This window comes from Ruditapes philippinarum, unplaced genomic scaffold, assembly GCF_026571515.1.
Source record: "Ruditapes philippinarum isolate M1 unplaced genomic scaffold, ASM2657151v2 ctg6194_1_1_1_1, whole genome shotgun sequence".
Classification (NCBI taxonomy): domain Eukaryota; kingdom Metazoa; phylum Mollusca; class Bivalvia; order Venerida; family Veneridae; genus Ruditapes; species Ruditapes philippinarum.
Window position 1 is genome coordinate 21515 of NW_026860964.1, and position 18672 is coordinate 40186.

The window sequence follows — 18672 nt, forward strand, 5'->3', positions numbered from 1 at the left end:
GAATAACAATAAAATCAGCTAACATGGTGATTTTGTACTTAAAAGATGTCTTGAAATTTGTCTTGGTTTCAGTGAAGGTTAAATAGCACATTAAAGCATTAAAGACTACAATGTTTTATATAGGCTATTTTACACTTTAATGTTTAAGAGAATCCACTGAGATTTTTTGACATGAAGGGATTGGAAATAGTTTTACCGAGATTTGTGTACTATTTGATGAAGGTCTAACCCATTACCTTGTGTGTAAATAATAAGATCATTCCCTCCCTCCATTTTTCCTGAATCATCGTTTTAATGTGAAATGATAAGCTTTGAAACGTTTATCGCTCAAATCTGCCTTTAAATTACACACAAAAATGATTTTTTTTTAATTCAATTTCGGGAATATTTCTTTATAATCATTCACAGATGATTCCATTTTAATTTGTTCATTTGATCTATGTATAAATTTAAAATTCTATATTTTAGGCCTTTTGACCTCAGTGGAGCTTCTTTAAGTTTACACTTTTAAAAAGTCTATTGACCTCTTTTTTTTGTTTTAACCCGGATAAAAGCCGTTTTCCCTCCAATATCAGTTTATGGCCCAAAAAATCCCACCTTTATGTAATCTGAAATTTCTCCTTTAAAACGTCCCCAGTGGTTAAAAACGCACAAAATACACTTTCCAAAAGGAAAGGGAATATACGCTTAAAATTTTTTACTCTTTTTTCCGTTGTTTTTGCCCTTCACTTTTCCTATTTGCAAAAAACGAAAGACATGCTATAAAAACTAATTCTATCAGTTTTAAAACCCCCGGGGGGACTTTAGATTTCACTTGGGTTTATTTTTTTTTACACTGTCTTTGTTTATAGGAACATGGTGGGGCTAACAGTAGGGTTTTATGCACCAAATTAAACGGTTTTAAAATCCCAACAGTAAATTTTTTTCCCCGCCCGACCGTTTTCCCAAAAAGGCCCCCCTCTTTGTTTCCACAGATGTATGTCTATGTTGTTTCATACTGTTTTGGGTGACACTTTTGCTTGTGCCCCTTGTTGTTTTCTTGTCTACGGTAAGTATCTTCCCCTTTGCCCCAGTCTTATTTTTTAATTTTATCAACCCCCCTTTCCCCCGGGTCTCCTGTCCCCTTCCACTGTGCACTTTGACTTTGTGGGCCTTTTATTCAACCATTTATTTGTTTCATTTTAGTGATTAGCCTGTCCGTGCTCTACCTTATGCCCTCTATTGTTTTTGTTTGGGGTCCGCCTGGGCTTATTGCCACTGGTTCTTGTTGATGGGTCGTGTGGGGATTGCGTTCGTTGAACGCCGTCTTTCCTTGTTGATCTTGTTTATTATATTTTACCCTCTGTCCGTCTGTCCGGGCATCATCCAATCTTAGTTTAAAAAAGAAGAAAATCCCATTAACCGACTAGTTTATGTCGTGATTTTACTGGTTTATGTGGAAAGGTGCCACATAAAGATCAAAGAAAAAGCACATAAACCCCATAAAATGTTGACACGTCCGTCCGTCCTCAAAACTTAATCCCGTAAAAAACGCAAAAGGTACTGAACATATTTTTATGAAACTTGATATCTGTATAGATGGCTCTGTATAAATGGATGTCTGGGGATTATGCAAGTTTTATGATTGCAATGAAGAAAATAAAATAAGCCGTTAAAGGGACATAAATCATTTTCCGATCCAAGTAATGTTAGATGATACATTATTTAGATGCCTAGACAATATTCTCTTTCCACATAAGTGCTCCATATTTGTTTCTGAACTTATTCAGCATTCTTTAATCTTTTAGTCTTTTTATTGTCTCTAACTTCCTTATACTAAGACATTTCTCAATCTATGATTTCTCAAATCCATCGAGACTCTTTCACACCTGATAAAAATCTCAAATTGACTTTCACTTAATCTTCTGCAAAATTTGAGATTTTTCTCATTGCGCATTGACGGCATGTCCAAAATACGCAAAAGAGATGTTTTGAAGAATATAAAATTGCAATTTTGATATTATGAAGGGCCATATGCTTGCGAAATGGACATTTTATAATGGGCCCAAATAATATGTTTTATGTTTTATTCAAACAAGAAATGTATGCAGGTGAATTGAATACATTACATACTATTCAATACGTAAAGTAGCGCAATTATTGTTTGATCATTTCGAGACGAAATAACCAAAATGTAATTTCACATATTGATCAGTTTCTCTACTTGTTATAGGGTTTGTAAGCGAAATGTAATTTCACATATTCATCAGTTTCTCTACTTGTTATAGGTTTTACTATTTCATGTTTAAATGTTGAATTCTGCTTAAGCCGGTGCTAGGGGGCGTGGACAGTAACTTGCACTTTCCAGTACCGTCCATGAACAGGCTCAATCAAACCGAGCCTGCAACATTTTCAATTTTGTCGTGTTGGGCTTTCTTTAGGGATTCTGTATTTTTATCTATTTTATGATCACATCCGTGTTATTTGTGCCGTGTGGCGGCTGTAAAAAGTCTCCCCGTACATTTAATCAATGATGTTATATTTTCGATCCTTGAAGATCGTTCAGCACGACATAATTGTTGTGCTTGTGGTATTTTTAGTTTCAACTTTTCGGCATTTTCTAGTTGGGTGGTTCCAATATTCCTACTTGAATAATGCCGGCTCGCCACGGCGAGCCGGTATTACGGTAGGATTTTACTAAGAAACAACCTAAAACTCCGAATCCATCCAAAAATTTAATCGAAGCTTGGCTTCCAGCTTTCTACAAAATTTATCTGTCCGGGCTGGGATCCAAAATTATTTAGCCAATCAAATTTAATCTTACATAGCGTCAAAAAACCTTCAATTTTCACGCCATTTTTAAAAAGCAGCAAGTATTGCTTTGAGCGGAAAGATGTTATGGTGATTTCATGAATTCTTTTCAATAAATCATATTTACATTGACTTTTAATTTAACGATTTCACCAGTTTTCTTTATAGAAAGTTTTCGTTTGGTTAATTAACATAAGTGTACATCTGGTTCTGTGCATTTTTTCATTTTCTTTTTTTTCCGGTCATTTTATCATTTCCGGTATTTACTGTATGTTTTTACTCTCCAATGCGGAGGTTCGCGCTTAAATGTTGTAGAACATTGGAAGACACCTTTATTTCCGGTAATTTATTGACTCTTCAATGCGGAGGTTTCGCGCTTAAATGATGTAGTGTGGAGCATTGGAATGGAAAACAAAATAAATATGGGTAAGTGGACAAGACTTTTAAGAGGCCAATGCCATCAGGGATATCCTTACTTTACTGATAGATTTGCTGGTAGGCAATGTACTGTTATGGCTTTAGTTGCCCTTTGCTTTACGTATTTGAACCCGGGAACGAACTGGCAAAGAAATGATATTAATTGCGTCATTGTCGAAGGACACCAAAGGTACATAGAAACTGTAGAATCAATTGGTGTAGGCATACGTAATTTACAACATAATGAAGTCCCAAGATATTTTCATCGGTTTATGGGTCTCCGAGATGTCGAAGTGGAAGTTGATAGTCATTCATTTTATGGCGTTGTTGGTCAGGAAGCAGATCATGATGCAGGTGCAGTTCCTTTTCAAACAGCCATTAGACAGTCATTTCTCCAAAGTGATTTTATGTTGGCTACATTTTCTGAATATACAATTGCATTGTTTTATGACAGACAGCGTAACATTTATAGTCTTTTTGACTCTCATTCATGTGATGATAATGGGTGTACAAGTAACAATGGAGTTGCAGTATTACTTGAATTTAATTCTCAGGAGTCATTTATATCTTACTTAACAGAAAGGCACTTAAATAGTATATTTGAAGTTTCAAATGTTTCGTTTTCCTACACTGATGTTAGTTTTCCAAATTTAAGTAACAACAGTCCTATATGTTATTCGGCACATACGGGCGAAAAGTCTTCAAATGACATTAATGTGAAGCACATTAATGATACAAGTGCAGCTGTTGGTTTGGACCATTGTTACAGTTCATCATATGGAAAACTTGGTAGGAAATCCAATGTTATTGATTCAGACCACTGTTACAGTTTATCCAATGGAATTTTAGAAATTTCTGAAAGTAATTGTCTCAATGTTGGTATGCCCTATGAACCACTTCGGGAATTATATGACACGTTGTGTCCACAGCCATTTTTGAAATCAGCGTTGCATCATCATTCCTTAATGCCAAATGAAAAGCGAAATTCATACTTTGTCAGAAGTATTCAGATGTACCCAGTTTATAGTTGCTCTGTTTGTAATAGACTACTTTTTTTCAATCAGATTTTTAGAGCTCGGACCAGTTATGCTAAGTATAGTGTACAGTGTGGTGATGTCCTATGCTCATGGTGTAATAGGGGTGTTGCTAAAGACAATTGTCCTCTAAGTGAGGTACACAATAAACTTGATGCAGGACCTGTGCCTGAAGTTTTGAAACAATTAAACACAATTGAAAAACGCTGTTTATCTCTTGTGAACACTTTTTTCTCATTAGTTGTTTTGCCTGCATTTCCAGTTGGGCAGTTTGGTATGAGAGGTCTTGTTGTACACTTTCCAATGTCTGTTGCTGAAGTTTCTTCTGTTTTTAAGTCTTACACAAACAGCATTGCCTGTGTTTTTCCATCTTCTTATTCCAAAGAACCCCAAATAGTAAATATTTCTAAAGTTAGAAATGCTATGGATTGGTTATCTAAAAATAACCCTTTATATTATCACACTGAGCATACTAATTTCAATACTTCAGTTAGAAGGGATATGTCACCTTTAAATATTACAGACTGTATTGAAATGGGCAGTGTAAATGAAGATTATATTTCACCAGGTCCACTTTTGCCAACTCAGCAGTCAGCTGCATATACATTACCTGTACATAATGATTTTGTTGACATTTTAACCATGGAACATGGTGAAGAAAAGGCCTTTCCCACATTATTTCCATTAGGAAGAAATGGTTTTATGGGTGACAGACCTATAAAATTGACTCCTTTGCAGTATTATCGTTCAAGATAATACAACAAAGATGAAAGATGGCGTAAAGATATTCCATATTTATTGTCTGCTGTCAATTGTTTTGAACGCAAACGACTGTTTGAGCTCATTTCAGTGTATATGAGGGTTCAAAATCCAGGACTTCAGCCTAGAGTATTTGACCTTTTGCAGTCTGACTTGAACCAAAACTTTATTAGAAACTCATACATGTTTATGAAAAACATACGTGGGACAGTTGCATATTGGAAAGATGTCCTATACAATTTACTTGCTATGATTAAAAATCTGGGATGCCCTACTTTCTTTATGACATTATCTGCAAATGATTACCATTGGGTTGAATTAAGTGAAATGCTTAAGGTTCCCTTGAAAGATCTGCCATATGCTGTGCAGAAGAATCCATTGTTTGCAGCGGTACATTTTGAAAGAAGAGGGAGAGCTCTTCTCAATTATGTGCTGAAAGGAAAAAATGCTCCTCTAGGTAAAGTTCAAGATTACTTTGCTCGTGTTGAGTTTCAGTCTAGAGGTAGCCCCCACATGCATATGTTCATTTGGATAGAAAATGCACCATCTCTTTATACTTCCAATGCTCATGAGCTCACATCATTCATAGATTCTAAAATTTCTACAACTATTCCCGATAAAAATTTATATCCAGTTTTACACAAATTAGTTAAACAATTACAGATTCACAGTCATCGGCCAAGTTGCCAAAGAAGAAATAGATGTAGATTTTCATTTCCATTTGAACCCTGCAATGAAACTCAAATTCTTTCTGCTTTAGACATTATACATTCAAAAAAATTTTATTTGACAAGAAGAACAATAAATGACACCATGGTTAATGCCTATAATCCAACTATTCTTTTGCATTGGCAGGCAAATATGGACATCCAAATGGTTGATGGTCCTATTGGAATAGCTTACTATGTTTGCAGCTATATCTGTAAATCTGAACCAAACACTCTAAAAGACGCTTTATCTGAAACATTGAAAACTTTTGAGATGTCTTGTGACAATTCAAATTTACGTTCTAGGTTGTCAAAAATAGGATTTTGTGTTTTAAAGCATAGAACATTAAGCGCTCAAGAAGCTGCATATCGAATAGGTCATTTACAATTAGTATGGTATTCAAGGCAAATTGTAAGAGTGACCGCCATGCCTCCAGATAAATTGTATAGACGTTTAAAGCCACAGTCTGTCTTGGAACAAATGCCTGATAATTCTACTGATATCTTTGATAATAATATCCTCGATTATTACTATGCTAGGCCTTCAGCATTAAAGGATCTGTCTCTTTTTTCATTTGCAAGATTATGGATAGTCAGAAAAGAGTTAGTTGGTAAGAATGCATGGTACAAGTTATCTTTGAGTCAACAGCTTTACTGTCAAATCAGATCAAAACCAGCTGTAGTCAGAGTTACTAAGCCTGCTAGAGGAACAGATGATTACTTTTACAGTGTAATGCTTCTGTTCTATCCACATGAATCTGCTGATCAGCTAATTCAACCATATTCTTCTGCAAAAGATGCATTTCTTGCTAAACATGAGCAATTTAACAAGTCTGCAGTAAATATTGGCTTTCGCATGGAGGAGATAGATTCTATTATTGCCTCCCTGCATTTACATAACATTGAAACAGATATTATTGCAGCTCCAAATACAGATGAAAACAGCACTGAACCAGTACCTGTTGATAGCTTTGACATGCTTTCAAATATTGGCCCTCCTTGTAATGTTACAAATAATATTATTAATAACAATACATGTAACAATGTCAATATGACAGTTGGTGAAACACATTCACTTGAACAACAGTGGCATTCATTAAGTACAGGTGTTAATGCCTCATTATTCAATGAGCATTGTAAAACATTGACAGTTGATCAACAGCAGGTACTTAAATTTGTACAAAACACAGTTGGTAAGAAGGTATTGCATATCTTCATTACTGGTCCTGGTGGAGTTGGAAAAAGCTTTTTAATTAAAGTTTTGGTAGAATATATGACTCTATTTACTGCTTCAATCAGTGGTTGCATTCCCATTGCAGTTTTAGCACCAACTGGTGTAGCTGCTTTCAATATTAAAGGAAAAACAATACATTCAGCATTACATCTTCCTGTACAGCATGCTTACAGCACTAGTTACACAGAATTGTCAGCAAAGTCATTGAAACAGATTCGATTAGAGTTCCGTTATGTACACACAATTCTTATTGATGAGATAAGCATGGTAAGTGCTTTGATGCTTGAGCATATTCACCTGCGTTTGCAGTCTATTTATAACAATGATTTACCATTTGGTGGATTAAATATTATTCTTGTAGGGGACTTTTTTCAGCTGTGTCCAGTTCGTGGTAAGTTTGCATTCTGTCATAAAACTTTGTGGCCATTATTTTGTCCATTCTTTTTAAATACAAATGTTCGTCAGTGTGGGGATACTGAGTTTTCTAGCTTGCTTGGTAGGATGCGAATAGGATTGATGAATCAAAGTGACATAGCAGCTTTAAAGACACGCCTTATTTCTGCTCGCAATGTTGACCATAATATCTTGCATATTTTCTCTACACGTGAAAGTGTACATAACCATAACACAAACATTCAGGCTACCCTTACAAGTCCTGAAGTCACATATCAGGCTAATCATTATTTTTCTGAACATGACTTGCAACCAAACTTACCAGTGTTAAACTCCACCCTTATTCCATCAGATGACAGAGATGCAGGTGGTTTACCTTCTTCTCTCACATTTTCTGTTGGTACAAGAATAATGCTTTTACGGAATATATGTATCAGATATGGCTTAGTTAATGGTGCACAAGGTTATGTGTCCAGCTATCATATAAATTTAAATACAGAAAAGTTGGAATACATTTATGTTCTCTTTGACCATAAAGATAATATTCCATCAGGAGTTCGTAGACAGGATGGTACTGTATCAATTCCAGTGTACAGGCAAGAGTTCCTGTTCAACGGAAGATATATCATTCGTGAAATGTTTCCATTGGTACCGTCTTGGGCTGCTACTGTCCATAAAGTACAAGGTCTTACATTGCCTGTGGCAGCAGTATGTATTGATGAAACTATATTTCAGCATGGTCAAGCTTATGTGGCATTGAGTAGAGTTAAAAGTTTGGATGGACTTCAACTTCTTGCACTGAATGTACACAAAATTACAGTTGATCCTTCTGTTGTTGAACTTTATTTGAACCTTCATTCTTTTAGTAAATAGATAAATATTTTTTTCAATCTTAACTATGAATTTGCCTTATAGTATAATGTAAACCTTGCAAGTTGCCTGTGCGAATGTTTTGTCTATTTAGCACTATCACAAGAACTTTGGAAAAATTGTTAAAGCTGTACTGTACTTCAAAGCAGCATTACTCTAGGTTCATGATAAAAACTTAAGGTGATAACACCCTATGTCACTTAAGTGCACTTTTTAATTTTTCAGTTTTCATAATTATTATTCCACATTTTCCTTCAAAAAGTATTTATTGTTCAACTGTTTCTAAAACAAAATTACACTCCAACAGAAATTCTTTATTTTCCTAATTTACAAAGTGTTAGCCATTATAGTTTAAAAATATTGTACCAGTGTTTGCTAAATATCAAACAAAAAATGGAACTGTTTTGCTGTTTTATATTCTGCATTTGAAGTTTAGCCCTTTTCTTTAACTGACTTCCCTTTTTCAAAGAGTCAGGCCACATGTGGAAAAAATACTGCCTCTGAAATGAGTTTTGGGAATTATTTCAACTAGAAGATATCAGAAAAAAGGCCAATGATTTTTTATTTTTATTTTTTGGGGGTTGGGTGGGGGAGGTGATACTGTGTTATTTTTTCAGTTAAAAGTTATTTGACTGGAAAAATGTAAGTTTATGGCTATTGGTCATATGCCCCAGATACCGAAAAGATAAACCCTGAAGGCTGGCGTTCTTTTGTCAGAAGCTTGCATTGCTTGTCATTTGTTCTCTCAATGGAAGTCTTACATTGCAAGAAATTATACTTCTAAATTGTTTGATTTCTGAATAACTATACAGTATTTAGTACTATTTACATGGTACTTCACTTACAAAATGAATGTTTCACTTTTGATTTCTTTCACTTACAACATTTTACATACTGTCACCATTACCTTCACAAAAACTTCTAAAGATACTGCTTCTATTATCTACAGTAAAGATACTGCTTCTATTATCTACATTCATATACAATATTCATATCCTACTATTAACTATGTGTGTGTTGCAAATTTTACTTCTCATAATACTGCTGCAGGCAGCCAGGTAGGTTAATACTAATTGAATCTCCTTTAAAGGAACTCCACTGGGATCAAAATGTCTAGAATTATTAAATTCTTGCATACAGCAAACAGTGAACATCAAATTTTTTTTAAGACATTTTAATTGAAAATAAATGGAAATGTTAACATTATTGTTTTAATTTTTTTTCTGTTTACTTAATTTTTCACGAAATCTTCTACTGATTTTCATGATTATCTATAAAACACCAATGTTGTATTATATTTAAAAATAAAATATAGTTCATTGGGTAATATTATCAGATATATATGAACCATTCGTTTCAAATCTAAATCAAATAATTGCACAAATAATTGTCCCTATAGGCCTAAAAACTTAAGTGGAGATCCTTTTAATTTCATAAATTGTACAGATCACAACCTTAATAAAATTTAAACTAAGTTATAGTCTTTACACATTTCCACAAGAGTATATTACTAGATTTGCTGTTGATATACATTAGTAAACATATTATTTAAAAAGATGATGAAGATTGTAGTTGCTTAACAAAGTTTCCATTATCCATTTCAGAGGCAATTACACTAGATAAGATTTTGAAAGAAAAGGGTGAAACATCTCTAAGTTTCATAAAGGTTAAGGTTCTCTTATCAAAGGAAGTTGTGAAATACACAAATAAGGCTGGTGATGCTGTCATGAAAGAAGTCACTATCGCAGATGAAACATCATATACTAAAGCTATAGCTTTTGATGAAAGGAAATTCCCAGCTCTAGTAGAAGGAGAAGCAATCATCATAACAAATGCAATAAAAAAGGAAGATGGGTTAGTTCGTACTTTCCTATATTTAAATTTTCCATGATACCTTCCCCCATTTGTCTATGTGTCAACAATTTCTTTAATCAACTTCTCCTCTTAAACCACTTTGCCAAATTTGTTTAAACTTTGGAGGGATCTCCCTTGCATGAAGCTCTACCAAAGATGTTTAAAATTAAAGAATAAAATTCTTTCAAGAACTCTTGTTGCCATGGCAACCAAAATTATCTCTTTTTTTAATCTTGAAAACTCTTGCCAAAATCCACAAGGTGTAGAGCTTTTTTTTGGCACCTAACCTGATCTAGTGGTCCTCTACAAAGATTGTTCAAATTATACCCCTAGGATTGAAAGGGGCCCTGCCATGGGCCAATCGTTTGAAATATAGCCAGTTGAGATAAACTTTTTAATGAAACCATAGGCATGATGAAATTAAGTTTTAACATATAATAACATGTTTATAGGAAATATTACATCAACTTAAGTTAAGAGGTAGATTTATTTTGCTGTATGATCTATACACTCCTTTATTATATTTAGAATAATCATATGAAATGTTAATATTATGTCCAGGAGTATTAGTTCACTTTAATTTTTACAATTCAAAATTAAAACTATTTTATTCTGAACTACAAATGGTCTTTTTAAAAAAAATAAAATCGGTCGGTAGGCATTTTTCTCTATTTCCTTTGTATCCCCCGCCGAAAATTTTCGGCGGAGGATATAGTAATAGTCTCTGTCCGTCCGTCCGTCCGTCCTTCCTTCCGTCCGAAATTTTTGTCCGGAGCATATCTCTAAAAGTATTTGAGTTATCAACTTGAAACTTCATAAGTGGATAGACCTCATTGAGGAGGAGTGCAGTGCACAAGAATGATAACTCTACCTTGCATGATTTTTGAGTTATTGCCCTTTGTTATTTTTCAAAATTGATTTTTGTCCAGAGCATAACTCCAAAAGCCTATGAGATATTAACATGAAACTTCATAGGTGCATAGATCTCACTCAGGAGGTGTGCAGTGCACAAGAATGATAACTCTTCCTTTCATAATTTTTGAGTTATTGCCCTTTGTTATTTTTCATACCTAATTTTTCACCTGAGTGGAGCATAACTCAAAAAGTGTTTGAGATATCAACATGAAATGTCATAGAAGGATAGATCTTATTGAGGAGAAATGTTGTGCGCAAGAATGATAACTCTTCCCTATACATTTTTTTGAGTTATTGCCCTTTGTTGTTTTTTTCATGCTATTTTGTCCAGAGCTTATCTGAAAAAGTATTTGAGGTATCATCTTGAAACTTCATAGGTGGATGGATCTCATTGAGGAGGAGTGCAGTGCTAATGAATGATAACTCTGCCCTGCATTATTTTTGAGTTATTGCCCTTTGTTATTTTTCAAAATTAATTTTTGTCCAGAGCATAACTCAAAAAGCCTTTGAGATATCAAAATGAAACTTCACAGGTGCATAGATCTCACTCAGGAGGTGTGCAGTGCACAAGAATGATAACTGTACCTTTTATAATTTTTGAGTTATTGCCCTTTGTTATTTTTCAAACTTAATTTTTCAATTCAATTTTTTTCTCAAAAAGTATTTGAGGTATCAACTTGAAACTTCATAGGTGGATAGATTTTACTGAGGAGGGATGCAGCACACAAGGATGATAACCTACCCTGCATTATTTTTCAGTTATTGCCCTTTGTTATTTTCAGCCATCAGTATTCACATAGGTTTCAAATCTGTAATCACTATAGCCATCAGTTTTCATTACCAAAAGACCTCTTAAAATGGAATTATTCTGCTCTACTACATATACATTCTTCCAATGAGCAAACACATTCGGCGGGGGATGGCCATGTTGACATGGCTCTTGTTAAATATTATTTTGTATTTGAAGAAAATAATATGCGATGCAAAGTTTATTATGTGGTTAAACAAAAAAACATGGCCTGTTTTCCCTCAAAAGGTTTAGGGTTGGCAGCCGAAAATATTGGATAGGTAGGTACACTGGATAAAAACCTTTTTTATGGATGTTTTCTCACAAAAGTTTGAAATATTTTAGAAAATCGGTAGTATAGTGAAATGCATGTCAATTCTTCATTAGAATTCAGGGCATTTTTTCATTCTTTAACAGGAGCCGATGTTCAGCCCCTTCACAATTCGAAATTGCACTTTTTTTTTCACAATGCGGCAGAAAAAAATCACAATCTCAAAAGAGATTTCACAAAATATCAGGACTTCGACTTCTAATCTGTTCTCCTCAATTCATTGTTTACTTTCGGTAACACTTGATTTTTGCCAATTGCAAACACTTAGTTTTAATCGAGTTAATTGTAATAGCGCATGTTTACCGGGTTGAAAATACCGGCTTGAAGTGGATTTGAGACTAGTCAGAAATTATAATCAAGCGTTCATCGCGCGACATTTCCGGTTTCAATATGTCACGAAATGGGAAATACAAAAGAAAACACAAGAACAAAATTTCGGCATATAAAAACAAAAACTAGACAACTGGGCAGAAATGTTTCCACCAGATTCGGTAATTACAGAATCGAGTCCTGTACCTTCGACCGCCATAATCGGTACTAATGATCGAATCCGATCATGGTAAAATAATGGTAGTTGAGAAACCTTGTCCTGTTCCTTCATCCCATGAAACGTGATCGCCACCATCGGAACAAATGACTGAATCGATGGTGATAAAATAGGATAAACAGGTGTAGAAAGGATACATACTCTCAGTCTCTGAAGAGGACTATAATCAAATCATTGAAAATTTCAAAAATACAAATTACAAAAGAAAGACACCTTAAACTTTGAAACAGCATGTCAATAAAACAAAATAGAAGTCAATTCAAGTCTGAAAAAGATGCATCACTGTTTTCATTTTACAGGGTTTTTTTTTCACAATTTCAAGACGCATCGCGCTTTTTTCACAAAATGAACAGGCCCAGGCCCCTTCACAATTTTGACAAAAAATGCCCTGGAATTTTGTTCCCCACTACCTTTCTTCATTTAAAGAAAATTTAAAACAAGAAAGGAGATTTTTTATGTAACTTGAAACACTGATAATTTATTCATATTTCTCATTTATGTACATGATGATATATTTCTTTCAGCACAATTATCATCACATCTAAAACGGACATATTTGTAACAAGTTCAGACATGGTTGTTGTACCTGATGCTGTTGTGAAAGATGCAACTCTCCAGAAAACAAATGACATACTTACAGCATCATTGTCGCCAAAAAAAAGTGTTTTGTCTGTTAAAGGAAAAGTTGTCAAGGTAAATATTAACACTATACACACAGGGGTTACTTAAGTCAATATTTATTTTACTATTGTAACTTATTGTGTCTGTCAGGTAGCCAATATATTCTATTAACTTGATAGTTAGTTAATCTTTGCTGTGTAAATAATGAGAATAATCAAATCTAGTATTAAAATTGATTTTTTTGTAAAGAATGTAGGTCATACATTGTAGTCGCAAATAGATTTGGAAGGAAATTTGCATGCAACATCAGAAAGATGACCCCGAGTTTATGAATCTTAACAGGAACATTGCAAATAACCAGAAACTAATCCCTTTTGATTGTCCACATCACAGTTAAAATTTACCAGATCCCTGGTCATGGAAATAATTAGATTTGTAAGTTTTTGTTTCGCCTTTAAGGCAACCTATAAGGATTACTTTTGGCGTCAGTGCCAGCATCGATGTCTGAAGTTCATAGGTTTCTGGTGTAAAATATAACTACATGTAAAATGTTGTAAAGTTGTATCCTGGTATCTGGGTATCTCTATTATGGAATCTTGGGTCTAATGTCAGGAACAATAAATAAGTATAATGCAAGGGTATTATTTCAAACTGCCAAAATAGAATAAACACCTTAATGTTGAAATATATAACACCTTAATGTTGAAATTTTCTAAAACTTTTTCTGGCACTTAGTCTATTGTTTACATTCTTGGTGACTGGATGGATTTTAAGTTGATATATGATAATGTGTAAATGAATTGATTGCTATCTACCAAGGCACTGACAACTGAGGGCAAAACTGGCTGCCATTTATAGTTTTTCGACGCAGGGTAACTATAGCTTTGTAGAAGGTGCCTATATGACAGGACGATATTTCTACTTTTGTCATAGTTCACAGAAAATCTTTCTTATCAAAAACTTTGAAAACTTTTGATAATATAAATTAATTAAAAACATGGCTTCAAAGATGCTGCATATTATATCTTACACTTTTTTCTGCAGACTTCAACAACTGTAAGAAAAAGGCTTTCTTCAGGTGAAGGTGAAGTTAACTTCAAAAAACTAAAAATTAAAGACAAAACAGGATTGATTGAAGTAGGTCTATGGCGGGACATGGCAGAAACTTCCATAAAACCTGGAGATCATGTGGAATTACAAAATTTCTATGTGTCATCTAGATACGATAAAATGAAGAAAATGAATACACCTCTGGTCGCTAATCAAAGGAAAAAATCTTCAATTAAGGTAAATAATTATTTTTTTGTTCAACTGAGCACAAATGCTCATGGTAAGCTTTTGTGATCACATTTCATCTTGCACTAGTGTGTCCTCTACTATTTATAAAAACGACTTCTTCTCAGAAACTACTGGGCCAAATGTGATAAAAAATTTCCTTGAATCTTTCTAACTGAAGCTCTAATAAAATTGTTCTGATGGTTCTGCTCTATTGAATAGATTTTTTAAATGAAACTATTAAAAATCTTCTTCAGAAAGTGTAAGGCCTAGAGCTTAGATATTTTTTGTTGATCATCATCTCGTGAATTTCTACAAAAACTGTTTAAATTATATCCCTTTGATCAGAATTTGGGATCTTTGATTTTTACCATATACATATAGTAAAAACTTAAAAATTTTCTTCTCGAGTAAAGTTGATTCTACCTGGTGCACTTGTTTTAAATATGCACAACTTCAGATAAGCCAAAATATTTCTTGAGGAAAATGTACTAAAATTTTAAGAAAGTAAAAACAATCAATATACAAGTTGTATTTTGCATGCTATGTGCTTTTTAAGACTAATTTTGCAGTATTTTCTCACCATATTTCTGCTGCTGACCACTTTTTAGCTCACCTGTCACAAAGTGACAGGGTGAGCTTTTGTGAACCCTTTTCACTTAAAATGACATCTGCTCATAAACCACTAAGCCAATTTCATCCAAACTTCACAGGAATATTCCTTTGGTGGTTACCTTTAGAAATTGTTCAAAAAATTTAATTCCATGCAGAACTCTAGTTCCCATGGCAACTGAAAGAAAAAAACTTTAAATATCTTCTTTTAAAAAACTCAAAGAGCTAGAGCTTAAATATTTGGCATGAAACATCTGCAAGTGAGTGTTTACCAAGTTTGTTCAAATAAAAGCCCTGGGGTCAAAATTGGCCCCACCCCAGGGGGTCATTGATTTTCCCTATATGCATTTAGTTAAAACTTGAAAAATCTTCTTTTAAAGAACCCAAAGACCTAGAGCTAAGATATTTAGCATGAAGCATCTTCTAGTGAGTGTCTACCAAGTTTGTTCAAATAAAAGCCCTGGGGTCAAAATTGGTCCCGCTCCAGTGGGTCATTTATTTTCCTTATATGCATAATAAAATTATATAGTAAACACTTTAAAAGATCTTCTTTTAAAGATTCCAATGAGCTAGAGCTAAGATATGTAGCATGAAACATGTTCTAATGGGTGTCTACAAAGTTTTTTCAAATAAAAGCCCTGGGGTCAAAATTGGCCCCACCCTGGGGGGTCATTGATTTTCCTTATATGTGAATGGCAAAAACTTTAAAATCTTCTTTGAAAAAACCCACATAGCTAGAGTTTATATATTGAGCATGAAACATCTTCTAGTGAGTTTCTACAAAGTTTGTTTAAAAAAAGCACTTTTTTGCAGTTGAAAAAGCATGTACATTTGTTGTAAAATGTGAAATAACCTTCATAACTCACATAAATCACATCTACGAATTTACAATAAACAATTTACAGGGTTGTCAAAATAAGATGATTGGAGATAATAATAATCAGTTAAGATCGCCTTTATATAGGGTAGTTTTACCCTTCATATGTCAAATTTTAATTTTCTTACACATTGTTTTGCATTAGTGCATGAACAATATTTTTTTCATTCCTATGCTGTTTACATGTCAAATCCTTGATCTTGAAATTAGCATTATAATGGATTAACAATTACTATATAATTGAAAGGTCTTTTCCTAAGTAGTATTTTTCATTAATTACTGTTCATCATAAGGTTTTAATTTCTTTTCATTCTTAGTTCTACACAGTTGACAGTGATGATGTATCCTCTGGATGTAGTGACTTTGAAGATGAAGATGTTTCCAAATCCATTGGAAATATCATTGGGATACAACAGCTTCACACTTACAAGTAATAGAAAATAAAAAATATTTTTCCCTCTTTTGGTTTAGTTTATGATGTTTTGGGCTCAAATTTGATATTTGAAAATGTTGATTATTGCTTCATTATTCTTTTGTAAAAGTCGACTTCACATGTTTTGAGTACACACGAGGTATATGTATAATGTTTTGCACTCAAACGCTCTACTGGTAAACACAGTAAGAGTTGGCAAACTTCACTTGACTAGAAAAAAAGGAATGCAGTTTCCAGTACACAGTTTGTGCATTTTATTTTTCGAATTACACATAATAAGAATTTTATAGATTTCAGTAAATTTCTGTAATAAAAATATTTTACTTAAATATGAGAAAAGTAAATCTTTAAAGATTTATTTAAACTGTTAATTTGTTTTCTTTTTAGAAAAATTAAAAAAAGTCCACCATTGCCTTAGCCCAGCATGGCTCTTGTATGTCTATTATAACAGCACATATTATGATATATGTTTTCTATTTAAATTGCAGAGCCTGTATCAACAATTCATGCAGCTACAAAAAACTAGACAGTCACAACAAGTGTGTAGTTTGTGGAGTACAATATTCCACAGAAAGTGCAGCTGATGGATATGTTGGGAAATTTCTAGTCCAGCAAGATGACAGATTTAGTGTATTAACATTCTTCACACAGGCTTTAAAAGAACTATTAACATCCTTGAAAATTTCTCAACAGGACAACATAAACAAGGTTATAAAAGAAAAACTGCCGCTGAAAATCGAATATGTAGCTGATGGTGATAAAATAAAAACCATGCAGGCCGTCAATTAAAATGTAGGTAAATTGAGGTTGTCTGCAAACCAACGGGTTAAATAACCAATATATTTCTTCTCTGTGCTAGTGATAAATCTCTCAAGGGATTTTTATTAAACTTTCATTCAAACATTTGAAGAAATCTCAAACCGTTTTTAAACTGTGTAAGCATGTGTTTTATTTAACATAAAGTATGGAGGTTATTAATTGTTAATGTTTGTATACTATGTACATGTAACATTTCCAAGTAAAAATAAACAGGTATATCGAAAAAAATTCAACAGGGATGTTATATAGAGTACATATACATAGAGTACATATACATTGTTAAATGTGCGTATATTTTTAAGTATGACAAAAGAACGTATATATCTTGACAATATATCTAAACAATCAAGGGTGTTTCACTCCTGTGCATTTTTTGCACAGTACAATTTCATGAATTTAATACTGTTGTTTTTGAAAATTGTTTAAATACATGTAACTAGTGTATGTTTACACGATTTGCGTATGTAACCCAAAGAGGAATACTATTATTTGTTTATACTTAAGAGTGATGTACATGTCACATTTGCGGGGGAAAAACTAAACAGGAATTTTAAAAACTGTTAAAATACACATTGTTAAATGAGCGTACATATAATTTAAGAAGGATAAAAAACGTATATATCTTAATAATCAGGGGTGTTACACTTCAGTACATTTTTGGATAGTATAATTTAATATTATCGTTGTTGAAAACTGTTAAATACATGTTACACTATTTGCGTATATGTAACGCTAAACAGGGATATTTATATATTTGTTTATGCTCATGCGCGTGATACATGTCACATTTGCTGGGGAAAAAAACAAAGAAACTAAACAGGGATGTAAACATTGTTCAAGTACGTAAACATTGTAAAATGTGCGAACATATTTATATAAATTATGACAAAAGAATGTTTGTATCTCAACAATAAGGGATGTAACACTTCTGTGCATTTTTGCATAGTATAATTTATATCGTTGTTTGAAACTTTTGAAATACATGTAACTAGTGTATGTGTATGTAACACAAAATAGGGATATATATAATATATATTTATGTATGCTTATGCGCAATATACATGTCACACTTGCATACAAAAATAATTATAGAAAAATAAAATAAACAGGGATTTTATAAATTGATTAAGAACGTATACATTGTAAAATTAACAATCACATATATTTAGTAAGACAAAAGAATGTGCATATCTTAACAATCAGGGATATTACACTTCTGTGCACTTTTTGGATAGTATACATGTAATTTAATATTATCGTTGTTGAAAAGTGTTGACATTCAAGCAGCTAGTGTATGTTTACACGCTTTGCGTATGTAACGCAAAACGGGGATATGTATATATATATATATTTGTATATGCTTATGCGCGATATACATGTCGCATTTGCAAAAAAAT

The 18672-nt window shown here is 33.2% G+C and overlaps 1 protein-coding gene across 1 annotated transcript; it reads left to right on the forward strand.

The window, feature by feature from the left end:
- Positions 1-2680: 2680 nt before the first annotated feature.
- LOC132714040 (uncharacterized) lies at positions 2681-17531 on the forward strand. The gene is made up of 6 exons (XM_060696771.1): positions 2681-3216; positions 9809-10058; positions 13163-13331; positions 14304-14546; positions 16341-16453; positions 16945-17531. The coding sequence occupies exons 1-6, from the start codon at positions 3195-3197 to the stop codon at positions 17243-17245; spliced, it is 1098 nt and encodes a 365-aa protein (XP_060552754.1). The 5' UTR covers positions 2681-3194; the 3' UTR covers positions 17246-17531.
- Positions 17532-18672: the final 1141 nt, after the last annotated feature.